Below are 21,471 nucleotides of genomic sequence, written 5' to 3' on the forward strand. Positions count from 1 at the left end.
GCCAGGCACAGCGGCTCACACCTGCAATCCTAGCACTTTTGGGAGGCTGTGTTGAGTGGATCACTTGAGCCCAGGAGTTCAAGACCAGCCTGGGCAACATAGCAAGACCCTATCTCCACAAAAAAAAAAAAAAAAAAAAAAAATGACAAAATTAACCAGGCATGGTGGTATGCACCTATGGTCTCAGCTACATGGGAGGCTGAGGTTGGAGAATAGCTTGAGCCCAGGAGGTCGAGGCTGCAGTGAGTTGTGATCATGCCACTGCATTCCAGCCTGGACAACAGACTGAGACCCTGTCTCAAAAAGAAAGACACAATGAATGACAGGATGAAACTTAAAAACACAATCCAATTATAAACTGTTTACAAGAGACTCACTTTAGATCCAAAACTATATACAGATTGAGAGTAAAAGCATGGAACAATACATATAGCAAAAACTGACAGAATTGAAAAGAAAAAAAAATAAAAAGAGTTCTGCATTAATGCTTGGAGACCGCAACACACAACTTTTAATAATGGACAGAATAACCAGACAAGAGATGAAGAAGTAAAATGAATACCTGAACAAAACTTAAACTGGGCCTATCAGATATCTCTAGAACACTACACAAAACAGAATACACATTCTTCTGAAGTGTGTAAAAACATTCTCAAAGACCGAAGTCTAAAATACTACACTACAAGTCAAGTCTCAACAAATTTTAAAATATTAAGCTCATACAAAGTATCTTTTCCAATGACAATGAAAGGAAATTGGACATCAGTAACAGAGGCCAGGAACGGCAGCTCAGGCCTATAATTCCAGCATTTTGGGAGGCCGAGGGAGACAGATCACTTGAGCCCAGGAGTTTAAGACCAGCCTGGGCAACATGGCAAAACTCTTATTTCTACAAAAAAAAAATACAAAAATTAGGTGGGCGTGGTGGCACGCACACCTGTAATCCAAGGTACTAGAGAGGTTGAGGTGGGAGGACTACTTGAGCCCAGAAGGCAGAGGTTGCAGTGAGCCATGATCACGCCACTGCACTCCAGCCTGGGTGATACAGAGACTCTGTTTCAAAAAATGAAAGAAAAGAGGAGAAGGGAGGGGAGGGAAGAGGAGGGGAAATCACTAACAGGAGGAAATCTGGAAATTTCACAAATACATGAAAATTTTAACAATCAACAAGTAAGAAGAACTAATAATGAAAATTGAAAATAATTTGAAATTAATGAAAACAAAAACATATAGCAAAATATATGGGATACCGATACAAGTAACCACACATAAAAAGAAGAAAGATCTTGAATTGGCAACCTAAACTTCTACCTTAAGAAACTATTAAAAAAACTCAACACAAACCAAGCAGAAACAAGGGGAAAAAATAGAGCTAATACAAATGAAATATAGACTAGAAAAATAACAGATGATCAACAAAACCAAAAGTTTATTCTTTAACATGATCAGGCCAAGCACAATGGTTCACACCTATAATCCCAGCACTTTGGGAAGCCAAAGTGGGAGGACTGCTTGAAGCCAGGAGTTTGAGATCAGTCTGGAAAACACAGCAAGACCCTGTCTCTACAAAAATTATTTAAGAAATTAACCAGGCATGCGCCAGCATGCCTGTGGACCCAGCTACTCAGGAGGCTGAGAGGAGGGAAAGCCACTTGAGCCCAGGAGTTTAAGGCTGCACTTCCATTTACATAGCTATAAGCTATGATCACATCACTGCACTCAAGCCTGGGTGACAGAGACCCTGCACACACACACACACACACAATTTTGGCTAGACTAAGAATAAAGAGAGATTCAAATTTTAAAATCATGTATAAAAATGGGAACATTAATACCAACCTTACAAAAAGTACACAATTATAAGAGAATACTGTAATTGTGTGCTGCCAAATTGATGAAATAGATGACGAATTCCTAGAATATAAACTATAAAAACTGACTCAAAAGAAACAGAAAATCTGAATGGATGTACAGCAAGTAAAAAGATGGAATATGTAATAAAAAACAAAAAACTTACAACAAAGAAAAGACAAGGACCAGATAGCCTCACTAGTAATATGCTTAAATCAGAATGAAAACCAATCTATCTTAAATTCTTCCAAAAAATGAGAGGATGGGATAACACTTCCTAACTCATGCTATAAGGCCAGCATATTCTGATACCAAAGCCAGGCAAAGAAATCTCAAAAAACTACAGACCAATGTCCCTTATGAATACAGATGTGAAAATCTTCAATAAAATATAAGGAAACTAAATCCACAGTATAGTAAAAGGGTTATACACCATGACCAAGTAGGATTTATCCCTTGGAATGCAAGGATGGTTCAACATATGAAAAAAACCCATGTAACACACCATATTAATAGAATAAAGGTTTAAAAAAAAAAGATCATCTCAATTGATTCAAGAAAAAGCACTGGACAAAATCCAACACCCTTTCTTGATTAAAACATTCAGAAATATAGGAATAAAAGAACACTTCCTCAACCTGAGAAACAGCATCTACCCAAAACCCCTAAATCATTATACTTAATGGTAAAAGACTAAACGTTTTTCCCCAAAATTGGAAACAAAAGAAGGATGTCTGCATCATGACTTCTACGCAACACTGTACTGGAGATTCTGGCCAAGGCAATTAGACATGGAATATAAATAAAAGGCATCCAGATTGGGGAACTGGAATTAAAACATCCTATATTCACAGATTTCATGATCTTATATAGAGAAAATCCCAGAGAATAAACACAAAAATTAATGTTAGAACTAATAAGCAATTTTTTTTTTTTTTTTTTGAGACGGAGTCTCACTCTGTCGCCCAGGCTGGAGTGCAGTTGCACAATCTCGGCTCACTGCAAGCTCCGCTTCCCAGGTTCACGCCATTCTCCTGCCTCAGTCTCCCAAGTAGCTGGGACTACAGGCACCCACCACCACGCCTGGCTAATTTTTTTGTATTTTTTTTAGTAGAGATGGGGTTTCAGCATGTTAGCGAGGATGGTCTCAATCTCCTGACCTCGTGATCCACCCACCTTGGCCTCCCAAAGTGCTGGGATTACAGGCATGAGCCACCGCACCCAGCCACAAATATTTTTATATACTAGCAATGAATCATCTGAAGATGAAATTAAGAAAGCACTTCCATTTATAATAGCATCAAAAAGAATAAAACTTTTTTTAAAGCTCTCATTTGTTTATTGAGATTTCCAATTTGTTGGGTCAATGTCATCATATTCTCCTGTAATTATTTAAATGTTTCCTTTCTTTTACCATGTTTATAATAGCAGTTTGAAGTCTTTGCTCAGTCTAATCTCTAGGCTCACTCAGAGTCAGTTTCTATTAACTGCCTTCTTTTTCCCTCAGTATGGGTCTCTTTACGTGTCTTAAAATTTTTTGTTAGAAACTGGACATTTTGGATGACACAGCCAGCGTATATATTTTTTTCTTTTTTTCTTTTTTTTTGAGACGGAGTCTCACCCCGTTGCCAGGCTGGAGTGCAGCGGCATGATCTCGGCTCACTGCAATCTCTACCTCGCAGGTTCAAGCTGAGATTACAGGTGTGAGCCACCACGCCTGGCCGCCAGTGCAGAATTGTATATTTCCAAGCCTTTTAGCATGTCTGGCCCTAAACTGTGGAATCTGTGTTCTGGGCAGTGTGACTACCTCTGTTCAGATTTTAATTCACATATATATATTTTAGACTGGCTTTCTAGGGAGTCATCCTGTGTTTGAACAGCTTAGTTTTTAGCTATGAATATGCCAAAGATATGCTCAAACAGCTTGAGCCTGCTCTTCAATCTGTGTGTGGGTTAAGAAGGGCACATTCAAAGCTTAGAGAATTCTCATCTGCCTTGGCCCTTGCTTTCAGTTAGAAAACCTCAGGTCTCCCCTACACATGTGCATAGTTCCACAATATGCCAGGATATGTGGAGTGGTCATCCCTTTACGGTTCTCTCATTTCCAGGGTCTGCCTTTTAATGTCTTCCACTCACCCCAACTGGCACTACAACCTTAAAGGAGCAAATACATGGTTTTTCGTTCTTTTTCCCTACCAAGTTCAGTACATTTTATCGACAAAGGTTTTTATTCATTGCCCCAAATTGAATCAACTCGCTGGCAGCAAAGCTGCTGGTTTTCCAAACTACAGTTCTTGCCAAAAGTGCTGGGACAGGAGGTCACATTAGAAGCCTACATGAGAATGCTGTAGACTTGCACTATTCTTACCTGAAGCTCTAACAGTTTTCCTAAGAATAAATGTTTCTCCGTGTTTTTCTTTGCTTTTGGTTGATTTCCAGAGTTCAAATAGTTTTGGGCAATTTTGCCAGTTTTATACTTTTTTGTGTGTGGAAAGGATTCACCAAACTCTTCATGCAGCCACAGGTGAAAGTACATTTCTTGTGAATATTTTTATGCCCGTCCTCCTCATTTTATAAATGAGAAAATAAAAATTTAGGAGGCCTAGATCATATTTTTAAGGTTAAAGGACTATGCGGTCTTAAAGGGCTAATTTGTCAGTTAACAATCAACATGTAGGGCATGGTCACTGGAACCAAGTAGCATCTTGTCTGAAACATGCCTGACTTTAGCTGTTATCTTTTTTGTAAAAGTGGTATGGCTGTTATAAACCACAGGCCATTGACTAAATCCAGATTTGGTTTATCCAAGTGAAGAAATTTAAGATGTGGGTAATAAGCATAAAACAGGATATTTTGGCAAAGCTAAACAACTTTTTAAAGAAACCATTAAAATGCATTTTTGACTGCTTTAAAGCAGGTAATATTTATTAACCTACACAAAAGAAAAACATCCTTACTGATATTGAGCCAAAAATCAGTCTATGATGCAACACATCATTTAGTTTTTCTCCTCCGCCATTAAAAAAAAAAAAAAAAGGCAAGTATGGTAGCTTTCCCAAAAAAAATCCTTTAAATTCTTAAACATTCTCACATTTCTCTCCCAAATTCTACCGGCCTCGTTTGTTTTTTTTGTTTGTTTGTTTTTACAGCTATAGTAACTTCATAGCATAAAAAATAAAGCAAAAGCAATACAATTATAATAGCTATTGACTCACTACCAGGAGAAAAGGGTGTAATTTCTAAGAATGTTTTCCAATAGTGATGATGGACTTGTGCCTCTCTATGCAACAACCCTTCTAATATTAGAAAAGAAAAATGGTCATAGCTCCTTAAGTCTTCTCTGCTCCAAGTCAAACAACTCCAGTCCTTACCAGCAGAGCTAGAACTCTTTCACCACCACATGGCTCTACCATGGCTCAAACAGTAACTCCAGTCAGAATATGGACATTGCTTAGAAATATCTCTTCGTGGTGTGGCATATTCACCCTGAGTCTCAGAGCCCAGACTCCAAACACCTGATCATACATTGGTTCGTAAGTATTTACTGAGTGCTACTATATGCCAGGCACTGCACTTAAAGGAGAGAGAGCATTCAACAAGACTATGAATCCAGAGTCTCTGCACCCAAAAACTGGGGTTGGCAGACACTGAACAATCACTAATTCAATTCATCCCAGGTAGTACAACTCACTTCGTGCTGAATACCACTAGGACGATCAGACTCAGACAGAGAATCTTTATTAGAGTTTTCTAATACAAGGAATGGAAATCTACATAACATGTCCAAATACACACAATAGGGCAAGTCCATGGTAATTCCCATATGTCCTTTAGACAAAGTTTTCAACAATCCTCAGGAAAAAATATGAAAAAGAACAATGCGGTATTAATAGAATAAGTTTATTTTATTCTATTAGAGTTTCTCTTTATTATTAGCCCATGTCCCCCTTTTTTTTTTCTTGGCATTAAAATGTTTTTTACCTCATGAAATAATGGTTTAAGTAAAAAAGTAGAAGGTACCTGGCTTTGTTTTGGTTCATTTTGAAACAGTCTTATTTGCCAAATAAGAAGAGAGCAATCAAATTTCTATACCAAATATTTGTTGATATTTTATTTATCCATATCATCCAGTGATTTAAAGGACTCAAGAAAGTTCCCTTTGTCCTAAAATGCACCTCTGCACACAAAGAGTAGGGAATTACTCTTTCAACAAGTAGACTTCCATAAGAATTAGATCATTACATTTTGACACAAGGAAATGTAAGTTTTCCCACCTTCTTGCTGTATCATTCACAAGAACATTAATATCACAGTAAAAAAGACCCAAACACACAGTACTGTAAATATGCAAAAAGTCTAGTCACAGAAACTATATTGGTGACAATAACAATTGTAATTACTGACAGTTACTTCAGTAACGGTAAAAGTAGCCAAATTCTTATCAAGATTATTTATGGATAGTCTCTAGTATCATCCACAATGAAAATGGTTTATATTTATTAAGCTCCAGATAGGGTAGGTTGGGAGAAGACAGAAAAAGAGGAAAAAAGTTAATAACTTAAGAAAAACTCTATTATGTAACTAAAGTTTGTCACTAGCATTGACAAAACTGCAAAATATCCTTGATAGTTGAAAATGACACAAAGTTCATATAGGACACCTACCTCTACTCACCCATTTCCCAACAAAAAATACATCTGTGCTTACCTCTGGTAATCTGCATGCTTTTATGCAAAGGCTAAACTGTAGAAGGGCATTACAACATAGCATAAACAAAGGGGTTTTTAAGTCAGGTGGTCTTAAATTCCCTCATTCAAGACCTAGATCTGCCCTTTACTTTCTGTATGTGACCTTGCACAAGTCATTCGACCACTTCAAGCCCCACTAGACTCAGCTCCACAGGAGCAAAGGCCACTTCTGCCTGACTCACTACTGTAAACAGTGGCCCACAGCACGGAGAAATCAGTTTCTTCTAGTATAAAATAAAGATAGTAACAGTATTTATCTCGCAGCTTTAACTGGAGGAATAAATGGGATATTATATATATAAAGTTCTGGTGCAGTGCCTGATTATGGTAAATGCTCAATAATAACTGTTTGACATTAACTACCAGTCATCAAACATAAAAGTAATGTTTGAAGACCTTCAAATACTAATACGCAAAGCCTTTACCCACTAAGTATAAATTTCCCGATTAATTTTTTTTTTCTTTTCCATAGAAAACCTGCGAAGTTTCTAAACGACTGGGTTGGGATTCTAATAATAGCTGAACCCTGAATGGTGGGTTACAGAGTCAAGCTATTAAAAGACATTCAGTAGACTCCAAGTGCTCCTACTTCAAAAAATAGGTCATACGCAGAGGCCCCACTGGCTTCCCAGTCTCCCCTTCGGACGTCCCTAGACTGTCAGGGAACCCCCCTCCTCCGCGTTTACGGGGAGGAGAGAGAAAGCCTCAGAGGCGGGGGCCGAGGGTGGGGGAAAGCAAGCATCCCTGCGCCTCTCGCCCAGACCCACCTTGAGCAGGATGGACGGCGGCAGCTGGTTGATGTCTGGGGTTTCGGGGGACGGCTCCCTGTGACAGTCGCAGGGGTTTTCGGGGGGCTCCCGACAGTCCGCGTCGCCACATTCATGCTGCTGCTGGGCGGACGAGGGGGCGGTGCCCCCGGCTCGGACAGCGTCCCCGCCAGCTTCGGTAGGGGCACCTTCGGAGGTGGGAGAAGAGGGCGGGGGGCAGAGCGGCTGCGGGTGCTGCTCCGGGCCCTGGCAGCAGCCGGCGTCGGGGGGTCGGGGCGGCGAAGCGCCTCCCCCCGCAGGCCCTCCCCCACCACCGCCGCCGCCGCCGCCGCAGCCCCCGCCGCCGCAGCGGGGCTGCTTGCAGGGGGTGCAGGCTGGGACCCCGGCCCCCTTCCGCTTGCACACCATTTCGGGGGGCGTAAGGGGCTCGGCCGGCGGCGGTGTCGGCCCCCGGAAGAGCTGCACGGCGGCGGGCGGCCCCAGGAAGCGCACCGGCCCCAAGCTGGCCAGGAAGAGACTTCGGCCCTGCTGCTCCCAGGCGGCGGCCGCAGCCAGCCCCAACTCTTTGCAGCAGGAGGCGGGCGACGAAGCCGAGGCGGCAGCGGCTGCGGCGGCGGCGGCCGAGGATAGCAGGAAGCGGCGGGCGGCAGCGGCGCAGTCCTCGGCGGCCAGGGCCGCGTAGCGCCGCGCCAGGTGCTGGGAGGAGGAGGCGGCAGCGTAGGCCCCGTCCCGCGGCGGCGGCGGCGGCGAGAGCGGCGGCTCCTCCTCTGGGCCGGCGGGGGCGGGCGCGCCGGGACTGTGCACGATGAAGCAGAGCATGCAGGGCCCGCGGAAGAAGCAGTCCCGGCTCCGGGGTGCCGCCGGTTGAGGGGGCACCTTGGCTGGGGTCCGGCGGGGCAGCCTGAGGAGAGGGCGCCGGCGGCGGCACCAACTGCAACAGCGAGGCCTCTTCTGGCTCGGGCGGTTACGCGGCTCCTTCGAGAGAAGGTGGCCCATATAGAAGACCCCGAGGAGGGGGACCGGGACGGGAGGGAGGGAGACCCAGAGAGGCGGGCTCCTGGCAGCGGGGCAGGCCGCTCGCTGGCTCGGCCCCCGGCCCGCGGCGGGGTCGCCCTCCCTGCGCACACACACGCACACACGGGCACACACGCGACGGTGGGGGGTGGGCGTCAGCTGCGGGCCGCCGGAGTGCCCGACGGGGGCTACATGCTTTGCCCAGGGAAGCCGGGAGAACGATGGGCGCGAGCTTTGGGGACGCGAGGGAGTGAGCGAGCGAGCGAGCCTGCCGGCTAGGTGACCAGTCCGGGCCCGGCCAGCCGGCTCAGTCAGTCAGCGCGGCAGCGGGGGCAAGGCCGGGTCCCGCTTGGACCATTTTAACTGCGGATCTGCCGCCGGCGCGCGCCCGCGACTCCGCTTGGAGCCGCAGGAACGCGCGGCCCGTTCCGGCAGGGGGCGGAGCCAGTTGCGGTGGCGCGCTCGTGTCGGGAACGCCTGCGCCCGCTGCTCACCCGGAACGGCAGCCACACGGCACAACGGGAAGAAGCCGGCCGGCTAGGGTATGGAGCTCTGGGCTCGCGGGGTGCGGCGCGCGCCCCTCCCTCCAGCCGCCTAAGGTTTTTCCGAAGCTGCTGGGCGTGCGCCGCTTTTCTAAGGCGGGAGGAGACACTTCCGAGCCAGCTGTGTGACATCCGTTTACACAGCCGCGCTGACGTCTCGAGGTGTAAGTTCAAGAGCTGCCATTGGCCGGTAGCCGCTCGGCTCTTCCCCTCATCTTCCACCCCCATCACCACCCCTGACTCGGAAACCCAGGCCACTTCGAAGCCGCGAGGCGGGTTCCGCCGGAAGGGCCGGCGTGGGCGCTGACCGCGCCTCGGGTGGAGTGGCAGATGTAGCCGGTGGGTGATACGCACCCAAGTCATGTGAGGGGTTGATTGGTTGTGCGGCATCACTGTTTACTCACTTTTGTTTTATTAATTGTTGCGTACTACTGCCTTTCCACAACTCTATTTCAGAGTGAAAGCATATATCAAATTACCTGTGCACGGTGGAAAGATAACAGCTTCCCCACCCAATGAGCCATCCAACACCCAGGCTACAAGCTGTAGATCACTTTATTGTCTGCACCCTCGGAATGTTGTCTAGCCGTCTGTTATATATTTTAAACATGACGGTGCAGTGCCTGCTGTATGACAAACCTTGGTGATTCGGATGAGAAAGAGGAAATAGCTGTGCAGGCAGTCCGTTAGAAGGTTTGACTATATCGAGGCTAGAGAGCTAGGGCAGCTACTAGAGCGGCACCTGATCTGGAGAAGTTAGCTTTCACAAGCGAAGAATTGGAGGAAGCAAATACCGATGGGAATGAGCGACTCCAATGAGAGAAATAGGAGAAGGTGGAATGGAGAGTGCTTTAGGAAGGACACTTTCTTCATTGTGATTACAGAGAATGACGAAAGGTAGATAAAGGATGAATATAGATAGGTGGATGTTTCTAGCCGGAAGGTGAGAGTTCCTTTCTGTTGGTTTCTATTTTCCTTCAGATAGAGCTTGGTTACCTGCTGAAGGGTGGAAGTGAAGTGGCAGCTGTTTAAAAAAAAAAAAATCTGCTAAGGATAACTTGAGAGAGCTGACTGAGGGAGCAATATTGCAGTATTCAAGGCCCAGTGACTTAGAGACCTCTGTTGGAACCTACATTGCTATTACCACTATAGTGGCCAGCCCCACCCAGTCTGCACTCAAACATGCTATCCAACATTTGTTAATGCTGGCCTCTTTGTCAGAAATGACTAATCTTAAGTCTGTCACATTCAGGGATCCTCCTTTCAGAGCCTAATGACAGTGATGTAGAATTCTAGAAGCAAATATTTGTCAAAAGGTTTCACAGACATACATGCTATTCACTATCAAATGCATTGCCTGAACTACATTTACCTACACATATAATCCACATAACTTTCATCCATCTGCCTGTAGGGGAATCTTCCAGGGCCCCAGAGCAGTGTTTGAGGACTTATTACAGATCCTTTGACATCTCTACTCGGCTGCACTTTCACAAAAGGCAAGAGTATTATAAAATGTTTTGTAACTTTATGTTAAAAATGTTAACCTGTCAGAGCCAGTTGTGGTAGTACCTATCTTTCAAACTACAGCAGGGCTGGTGAGGTGTGAGGATCGCTTGAGCCCAGTTTGTTATGATTATGCATGTGAATAGCTGCTCTACTCCATCTTGAGCAGAGTAGTGAAACACAGTCTCATTTAAAAAAAAAAAAAATGTGACCTGTGCATTTAATATAAATACACATCTGCCCTGTGAGCCAGCAATCCCACATCTAGGTATTTATCCGGAGAAATAAAAGCATATATCGATAAAAAGACATACAAAAAATGTCCATAACAACTTTATTCATGGTCACCAAAAACTAAACTCCCCAGATGTCCATCTGTGGGAGAATGGATTAATAAACTGATTTATTCATCTAATTAAATGCTACTCACTCAGCAACACAAGAAAAAAAGCATGGATGAATCTCAAAAACTTAGGATGATTTATGTTTTCTGGATACGGGGCCCTTGAATCTCTACCTGATAACAAGCTCCCTATGTGATTCCTGTACAGACAGCCTGGTACCATGCAAATGTATCAATTACACATACCATCCAACTTCGATGTGTTGTTTTTAGAGATGAAGCAACTGACTCTGGGAGTTCTGAAGTCATTCCTAAATTTTACAATATTTGTTTTGTTACTCCCAGTTCCTAAACCATTCAACCACAAGCAGATTGTCTTTAGTCTACCTGTTGTACTCTGTGCTGACAAAAGATACTTGTTTTTTATAGGTGAGATATTTTGCATGTCTGTTCTCATCACCCACCATCATCACACCACTAGTTCTCTCCAAAAAAAACTTCAAATTCCTTGAGGCTTAGGATTGTCTCTAACCCTTCTTTTTATTTACCACAGCAAATAGCAGAGAGTCACAGTCTTGTATATTTCATCAATGATTAAATAAGCTACTCCTATTATCAGGAGAGCTGTAATGAGTTTTGGAACTCAGTACCCTAAATAATAATACCAATGTTGTAAATGTTAAAGATACAGAATTATGAATAAGAGTCATAAATTGGAATTATAGAGACAATTGTAGCAGCTGATGGCTTTGCTGGTTGTGGGGGCAGAGGGGGTGGAGTTGCAGTGGGAACCAACCCTGGACAGCCAGGAGCTGGACAGGCACTATTAGCTAGGCATTTGTGGTACTGGCAGTGGTCCTGGCATTCTCAGTGTTTTGTCAAATATAAACAGTCTCACAAAACATCAACATCAGTTATAGTCACTTTATGACTGCAATAGACAAGACAAATATAAGACCCCTCCATAATCATGTCTGAACACAGCAAATAGAAGAACAGTCTCTAAACCACAAAAATGACCAAACATTCTTTTTAATATAAGTGACCACTGTTTCTTGGCCAATTACAACCTTAACCTTGATCCATTCTTCCTGCCTTCTAGATCGCAAATATTAAAATACTCAGTTATAGGATCACCTGTTTCCTGCCAGCATCCAATCCAAAGCAAAACGTTGACACTTCCCCAAAATCACCTAACAGAAGCTCATTCCTGTAATGTTTTTCACAATACCAATACCCTCTTAGTGAGAGTGCCCCTGCCCAACTTCATTCCTCATTGCTCTTTTCCTCCCTGCAACAAGTCATTAAACCCACCTTGGTTTAAATCTAGTTGTTTTCCTGCTGCTCTTTAGCTGGAGGGCATTATCAAATGTCACCAGCCTATCTAAAGTTAATCCCTCCTTTGCCCTTTCACCTTACCGTTTTTATTTTCTTTATAGCTTATTATCACGTTTTAAAAATTTTTTGGTTTGTTCAATCAGAACATAGGCTCCATGAGGACAGGGATTTTGTTCAGTTTTTGGGAAGATAATCAGGCTACTATGTAGAAGACAGACTAGAGGAGAAGCAAGCTCTTAGATGCCAGTTAAAGTTGTTCAAAGGGTCTGTGGAGAAGCCTTAAAAGTATGAATTTAGGGCCGGGTGTGGTGGCTCATGCCTTTAATCCCAGCACTTTGAGAGGTCAAAGTGGGCAGATCACCTAAGGTCAGCAGTTCAAGACCAGCCTGACCAACATGGTGAAATGTCACACTACTAAAAATATAAAAATTAGTTGGGCACAGTGGCGCCTGCCTGTAATGTCAGCTACTCAGGAGGCTGAGGCAGGAGAATCGCTTGAACCTGGGAGGCGGGGGTTGCAGTGAGCTGAGATTGTACCGTTACACTCCAGCCTGGGCAACGAGTGCAAAACTCCATCTCAAAAAACAATAAAAGAATGTAGGCATTCTGAGAATAATTAAGTAAGGTTGTTATTGAGAAATATGTCTGATCGTGGAGTTGTCAGGATATCATGAATTCTTTCTGAATTGCATAGAGGGAAGGGAATGATGAATATAGGGAGAAAACCCCCAAATTGTTTGTTCTTATGATTTATTTCAGTGAATAACTAACTGTGGTGAAATAATGGATTCTATAATATAAAATAGTTACATATTTGAATAATACCCCAACCTGAGGTAGATTTGAGTTATGGCCTACTGAGATTCACACTGAAAACCAGTATATAAATTTAAAATGTGGCAAAACAAGGTAAAAAGAAAAGTTTTTCTTTCTTCTTTTCTAACATAGATTATACTCAATTTGAAATTCACATTTGCCTATAAAAAAGACAGCCTTGTGTAAAAGGTGTTCATGCTTGAAGTTGGATAATAGTGATTGTGGTAAACATCTAAAACATCCTATAGCACCAGTGACGCACAAGGAGAACAAAGATCACATGCCATTGATCCCAATAATTGTGGTAAATATGATGGATGGCCTAGAAAGACATTGTTTTATGCATCTTGAAATCATGGAACACCCAGGTGTTCAGTAAATTTAATTCCATGTTATATTGTGTTTTCGCTAAAATACTCAAGGCCAAAGATGATAGTGGAAAACAAGTTTCCAGAGAATTCCCGTCAGGAGGACAATCTATACTCCTGAATAATTTGTTTCAGACGTGATGCGAAAGTTCAGCTGCTGCCTGGCCTGTTCTTCCCTAAGCTCTTCTCTTGACTGATTCATTCTGAGATTCCAGATGATATCAGCCCTGATATCACCTCCTGTCATGAGAGTTCTTCCCCAGTCACTCTGTCACACTGCCCTGTTCGTTTCCTTCACAGCAGTTACCACAGTCCGCAGTTGTGTTTCTGTGTTAGTTGACTATCATTCCCATCAGAATTAGTTCCTACTTTGTTTACTCTCAAATTGCTAGCACCTAAATTTGTTAATCAACTGATTTTTAAAGGCAGATTTTCGGAGGCTGAGACAGGAGGAACACTTAAGTCCAGGAGTTCGAGACCAGCTTGGGCAACATAAGGAGACCTTATCTTTACAAAAAATTTAAAAATTAGCCAGACGTGGTAGCTCACACCTGTAGTCCCAGCTAATCTGGAGGCTGAGGTAGAAGGGTTGCTTGAGCCCGGGAGGTCAAGGCCACAGTGAGCCATGATCTTGCACCACTGCACTCTAAAGCCTGGGCAACAGTGTGAGAGACACCCTGTCTCAAAAAGAAACAAATAAGTAAAGGCAGATTATCCTAGGTGGACCTGACATTATCAAGTGAACTCTTAAAAAGAGGGTCAAGGAGCAGATGGGCACGGTGGCTCACGCTTGTAATCCTAGCACTTTGGGAGGCCGAGGCAGGCAGATTGCCTGAGCTCAGGAGTTCGAGACCAGCCTGAGCAACATGGTGAAACGCCGTCTCTACTAAAATACAAAAAAAAAAAAAAAAAATTATCCAGGTGTGACGGCATACACCTGTAGTCCCAGCTACTCAGGAGGCTGAGGCAGGAGAATTGCTTGAACCCAGGAGGCGGAGGTTGCAGTGAACCGAGATCGTGCCACTGCACTCCAGCCTGGTGACAGAGCGAGACTCTGTCTCAAAGAAAAATAAAAAATAAAAAAAAAAGAGGGTCAAGGAGAAGTCAGAGAGATTGAAAGCAACAGCAAATACTTTTCTTTTGGCTGTGAAGAAGTAAAGTTGCATGTTGTAGAGAGGCCTATATGGCAGAAAATGGCGGGTGGCCTCTAAGAACTGAGAGTAGCCCCTACCTGATGGTCAGCAAGAAAGCACGCCTTCCTACAGAATTCTTAATTCTGCCAACAACCACATGAGTTTGGAAGAATACCCGGAACTACAGAAGGGAGCACAGCTTGGCTGACACCTTGATTTCAGCCTGGTAAGAACCTGAGCAGAGAACCTACCTGAGCCTGTGCCAGGACTTATGACTTACAGAACTACGAGATAATAAATGTGTTATTTTAAGTCACTTCATTTCTGGAAATTCGTTTTTGCATCAAATGCAAATGTTTTTACATGAAATAAAGCTTGTATTCAAATACAGTCCTATGGATACCAAAACTTGATGTAGTTTTAATAGCAGAAACCAAATGATCAGGTATCCATAATTCAAAGATTAACCTCGTGAAAGAAAATAACTAATCAGAAGTTAATACCTGCACAGACTATTTGTCGTTCTCCCACTTTTACATAAATTAGATAATTGAGAAAAAGGTATGGGCTTTTTTTTTTTTGCTTAAGATTCACATATTTATCTTTTACTTAAATGGAATTAGTATAACACAAAGATGTTCAACTATTTATATTCAATTTTGTGTGTGTCTATATTCTATAATTAGTATTTTCTCATTTTCAACTGACAGAAATAGTGCTTATAGAAAAAATAATTAAATTACATGTGTCTCCCTAACATTAAATGTTTTTCCTCCTAAATTTCTTTTTTCTCTGTTTTTTTTTTTCTTTTTTTTTTGAGAAGGAGTCTCACTCCATCACCCAGCCTGGAATGCAGTGGTGCTATCTTGGCTCACTGAAACCTCCGCCTCCCAGGTTCAAGCAATTCTCCTGCCTCAGCCTCCCAAGTAGCTGGGATTACAGGCATGTGCCACCGCACCCAGCTAATTTTTGTATTTTTAGTAGAGACAAGGTTTCACCATGTTGGCCAGGCTGGTCTCAAACCCCTGACCTCAGATGATCCACCCACCTCCCAAAACTGCTGGGATTACAGGTGTGAACCACCACGCCCAGCCTTCTCCTAAATGTAATAACATTTGTATTTCTTATTATATAATTTTTTTTTTTTTGAGACAGAATTTTGCTCTTGTTGCTTAAGCTGTAGTGCAGTGGCACAATCTCTGCTCACTGCAACCTCCCTGTCCCAGGTTCAAGCGATTCCTCTGCCTCAGCCTGCCAAGTAGCTAGGATTACAGGTATACACCACCACACCTGGCTAATTTTGTATCTTTAGTAGAGACGGGGTTTCTCCATGTTTGTCAGGCTGGTCTTGAACTCCCAACCTTGGGTGATCCGCCCACCTCAGCCTCCCAAAGTGCTGGGAATACAGGTGTGAGCCACCATGCCTGGCCCTTATTATATAATTTTTAAATGGTTACATAGTTGCACGCAATAGCCAGATTATTAAATCTACTTTTAGTGACTCAGAAATGACAGATCACCTTTACAACTCCCATGTGTTGAGAATTTGTTGTATTATTATAACGAAATGTCTATGTCCCAAACTTGTGTGCTCTACCCTGAGTCTGATGAGTAGCAGGTTGCCCCTTCCTATTTCATTCCCTATGTCTGGAGGTAAAATCGTTATAACCAGAATCCAGAAACTGGAGGGATGGAAATAACCATTTAAGTTATATGTAATCCCTCCTGAGGCAGGTGGGCAAGAGAGGAAGGGTGGCAGGAGTAGTGAGGCAGATCACTCATCAGAGCCACTGCTGGTGGCTCTCACCTATCTAATATATCTGATACTGCTGGCTTTAGTAATTCCTAGATTTTTTATTTTTATTTTTATTTTTGGCTCCTGAGGAAAGTAATGAGGCATTGGTTTTTGTTACCACTTAGGGAGTGGATAATTTTCTTCTCTGTAGCCTCATAAATTATATAAACTCTCTTAAACTTATGGCAGGATACTTTATCAACATATCACCAGTGTTGTATGGAGTGGGTAGGTCTTGATTCTGTTCTACTTGCTTTTTAGTTATATATTATTGTTTATCATCTTTAGGTTATTGTGTGTTCAGTCATACCTACAGTATGTTGTGATGCAAATGGATCAACCATACTTAGGGCCCATTATTTAGGGTCCATTATTTCCTACTAACTACATGTTAAGTAAGCTAAGGGGACAGGTATTTAAAAATATTATCTATACTCAATTGTTCAAACAGATGGAATCATCTTTTTTTTTCTATTTTTATACAGGTTATAACTCTGTCATCCTGACTAAAGTGGGCAGTGGCACAATCATGGCTTACTGCAACCTCAACTTCCTAGGCTCAAGCGATCCTACTACCTCAGCCTCCTGAGTAGCTGGGAATACAGGCAAGCACCACCATGCCCCACTAATTATTTTCTGTAGAGACAAGGCCTTACTATGTTGTCCAGGCTGATCTTAAACTCCCAGAGTCAAGTGATCCTCCCGCCTCAGCCTCACAAAGTGTTGGGATTACAGGTATGAGCTACCATGCCAGGCCTGAAACATAGTATCCTTAAATTTGTTCCACAACAGTTGTTACTGAGTCACCTCTCCCATTCTCCTCAGCCTCGCAAAGTGTTGGGATTACAGGTATGAGCTACCATGCCAGGCCTGAAACATAGTATCCTTAAATTTGTTCCACAACAGTTGTTACTGAGTCACCTCTCCCATTCTCAATTGAAAAATGGGAATGAGTGAAATATCAGTGTAAGCATCTTTTGCTCCCTCCAGGGCAATTCATTTTATAAGCTTGAGAACCATTTTCATGGGTAGTATGCTGTCCTTGCTAACTTCTTTCCCTTTCAAAACTGCTTTATATCTTCATTTAAGTCTTACTTTGGAAGAGAGAGAGAGAGAGAGAGAAAGAGAGTGTGTGTGTGTGTGTGTGTGTGTGTGTGTGTCTTGGGGAGAATACTAAGAGGCAGGAAGTCTTCCAAATTCCCATTTTTTTGCCAGTGATTTTCCCTGGCAAATCAATGTATTTCCTGCCTGTTGTCATCAACATTTGTAAATATTGACATCTCTAAACATTAATGAATTGGGTCCAATTTTAATAATTTGAATCTTTATTGCACTACGAATCAAAGATATTCACTGCTGAGTTACCAATAGGTAACATAACTGCAGATTAGTGGTAGGTGCTGTTTTCATGTGCTGTGGATCCAGAGGACCTCTATTTAAAAAATTAATATAGCTGTTTTCCATGTCAGCCATGAAATGATAAGTAATATCCTCCCATCTTTTCCCCCCCATCATTTTTATAAATTAAAAAAAAAAAGAAAATTTACTTGGAGGAGTAAAGTGTGTCAGAATCTTCACTGAAAAAATTTTGTAAAGCACATACTCATTGGAAAGTGACAAGAATCCATAAAGAACTGCAAGAAAATGTGTTGTTTCTAAAGGAAGTTAATTCTAAGGGAAGTTAACCCCAAAACCTACTTTAAATTACATTGCCTGTTTCACACTGTTTCATCTACTTTCATTACCTACCAGCTTTCTCTCACCCCTGAAATGTCCCATTTCTAACTATGCCTTTATATTTTAATCTACACCTCAACAATATTGAAATACGCATCATAGTTTTTTCTTATGGATAAAGTTTTGGGGAGTAGTCTGTGAAGAAAATCCTTTTCAGGCACATTAAAGGGAATATTTGCTAAGATCAAGTTAGAAAAGATTTACTCTGAAAAGAAATTTTGAAGGGAGGGTTTATGGAGTAAAGAACAGTTTCTGGAATAAAACGTGAGCATGGAATACATTTTCTGAAAAGCCACCATTTTTTAGACTTGTGAGGTATTCGTATGTGTATATGTGTGAAAGAGAAAGTGAGGGTGGCAGAAATAGAGCTCATCATTTCTGCTACCATCAATAATAATTTTCAAGGAATTCCAGATGATTCCTGACTAACTCATTCTCTTCCTTTGGTAGTGAAAACATAATCCATACAAGTAAAAAAAAAAAAAATCAGTGTTAGGAAAATTCTGTCAGCCTTCTGAGTAGACTGAGACAAGCATCGGGGCTTGGTTTTATTTTCTCAGCCAAAAGAGAGAAGACTTGAAAGAGGGAAACAAAGACAATGGAGAAATTGCTTTAATATTTCACTGGGGTAGAGTCTTTCTGATAGCAGACAGCTTAAAACTATCCCTTCCAGACCTAGAAACAGAGTTCAACATAATTGTTCATGAGAGTAATACAAATTAAAGCCATAATGCGACACCATTACACAACTCTTTAGAATGGTGAAATCAAAGAGTGACATAGCAAGTGTTGGCAAGAATGTGGAACAACTAAAAATCCAATAGGCTGGCTTTGAACTCCGGGCCTCAAGTGATCCTTCTGCCTCAGCCCCACAAGGTACTGGGTTATAGGCATGAGCCACCACACCCAGCCGGACTCTCATATACTGATGATGGAAATGCAAAATGGTACAGCTACTTTGGAAAACATGTCAATTTCTTATACAATTTAACATACCGTTACAATATGATTTCCCAATCTCAATTCTAGCTGTTTACCAATGAGAAATGAAAACATATGTTTACACAAAAGCCTGTATACAAGTATTTATAGAGGTTTTATCCATAATTGTCAACACCCGAATACCAAAAATTTTTCCGCTTATAAATGGATAAACAAATTTTGGTACATCCACACAATGGATAACTCTCAAACAAATATGGAAAGTAAAAAGTCAGATTCGAAAGGCTACATGCAGTATGATTCCCTTTATATGACTTTCCTAAAAAGGCAAAACTGTAGGGATAAAAATAGAGCAGTGGTTGCCAGAATATTGCAGAAGAGGAAAGTGTTTACAACAAAGAGGCACAATGGAACTTTTTGGGGTGTTAAAAATGTTCTTTATGTTGATTGTGATGGTTACATCACTGAATGTATTTGTAAAAACTCATAAAAGTATATACTAAAAAAGTTGAATTTTACACTACATAAATTATACTTCAATAAACCTGACTTTAAAGGATTATAGAACAAAAATTTACAAGATATCAAAAATTCAATGTCATGAAAGAAAAGTAAGATATCTGAACTAGATCTAAAGAGACTACAGAAACAAAAATACCAAATGAAATATATGAACTCGGAATATATTCTGGTCTGAAATAATCCAATAAAACCACTAATAAAATTGTGTTTATACAATTGGGAATATTTCAATATGGACTGCATTTAGATATTATATAATTAATGTTAATTTTCTTAGGCATTAAAAGTATATGATGATTACATAGAATGCGTTTTTTTTCTTTAGGAGACGCATACTGAAATATTTAAGGTGAAACAGTATTTACAACTTTCTTTCAAATGATACTGCAAACGAAAAAAGCAAGAGGGAACATAGGGTATGCTGATTGTATTAGGGTTCTTTAAAGAGACAGAACTAATAGGAGATATATATATACACACACACACACACACACACACACACACACACACACACACGAAGGGGAGTTTATTAGGAGATGATCACAAGGTGAAGTCCTAGAATAGACCATCTATGAACTGAGGAGCAAGGAGGCCAGTCCAAGTCTCAAAACCTCAAAAGCAGGGAACCCGACAGTGCGGCCTTCAATCTGTGGCCAAAGGCCCAAGAGCCCCTGGAAAATCACTGGTGTAAGTCCAAGAGTCCAAAAGCTGAAGAACTTGGAGTCTGATGTTCAAGTTCAGGAAGCATTCAGCACGGGAGGAAAAAGATGGAAGCTGAAAGATTCAGCAAGTCTGCTCTTCCACTTTCTTCTGCCTGCTTTATTCTAGCCGTGTTGGCAGCTGATTAGATGATGCCCACCCAGATTTAGGGTAGGTCTGCCTCTCCCAGTCCACTGACTCAAATGTTAATCTCCTTTGGCAACACCCTCACGGACACACTCAGGATCAATACTTTGCATCCTTCAATCCAATCAAGTTGACACTCAGTATTAACCATTACACTGATCGTTATTGAAATGAGGTGAATAATCTGTGGGCACACATTGCATTAAGCAGACAATGTCTTTTAAGTTATAACAGTGATCTGAACTGTCACCTTTATTATATACCAAATTTGGAGGTATATTTTTGGAAAGTGTTATTTTGTTCCATTCATCATTTAGTACCCACACCAGTGCCATCCTGTTTTAGTTATAATTTAATAATGTTTCTATGTCTGATAGATCAAGTCATTGTTATTTATATGTTTCCAAAATATTCAGGGTTCATCTCATCAATTTAGACTCTCAGATGAATATCAGAATCATTTTTCAGTGTCTCATTTGACCTTTGGTTAGTATTAAATTACATTTATAAATTAACTTGTAGAAAATTAACATAGTTTTGTTTTTATTTATTTTTGGAAAGGGTCTAACTCTTTTGCCCAGGCTGGAGTGCAGTTGCAGGATTATGGCTCACTGAAGCCTAGACCTCCCAGGCTCGAGTGATCCTCCCACCTCAGCCTCCTGAAGTAGCTGAGACCACAGACATACACCACCACACTCACCTAATTTTTTGTATTTTTTGTAGAGACATGATCTCACTGTGTTGCCCAGGCTGATTTGAAACTCCTAGACTTGAGCAACACTCCCACTTTGACCTCCCAAAGTACTGGGATTACAGGCGTGAGCCACCACGCACGGCTGACATATTTTTAAATAGTAATATTTCTTTAAGAAACATGATATAGCTCTACATTTACTCAAAGCTTTATGTTCCTTAATAAAATACTGCATTTTCCTGGACATTTTAAAATATTTCTCATGACTTCATAGCATTTGTACTACTGGAAATTGATGCTTTTCCTAACATATTGTTTAGTTAGTGTAATTAATGCTATGTAGGAATGTAGTGCTTGTTGTATAAGTATTTTGTTACAAACCACTTTAGCTGGGCATGGTGGCTCACACCTGTAATCCCAGCACTTTGGAAGGTTGAGGCAGGAGGACCGCTTGAGGCCAGGAGTTTGAGAACAGCCTGAGCAACATAGCAAGATGCCCATCTCTACAA

General features: G+C 41.8%; 1 protein-coding gene across 1 annotated transcript in view; it reads right to left on the bottom strand.

The window, feature by feature from the left end:
• FBXL17 (F-box and leucine rich repeat protein 17) overlaps window positions 1-8,777 on the bottom strand; it is a 548,560-nt gene extending 539,783 nt beyond the window's left edge. Inside the window, exon 1 of the mRNA XM_025389005.1 lies at window positions 7,367-8,777. Within this exon, the coding sequence (XP_025244790.1) occupies window positions 7,367-8,362 (996 nt within the window). The 5' untranslated portion in view covers window positions 8,363-8,777. The remainder of the gene's footprint in view (window positions 1-7,366) is intronic.
• Window positions 8,778-21,471: the final 12,694 nt, after the last annotated feature.

This window comes from Theropithecus gelada, chromosome 6 (assembly GCF_003255815.1).
Source record: "Theropithecus gelada isolate Dixy chromosome 6, Tgel_1.0, whole genome shotgun sequence".
Taxonomy (NCBI): domain Eukaryota; kingdom Metazoa; phylum Chordata; class Mammalia; order Primates; family Cercopithecidae; genus Theropithecus; species Theropithecus gelada.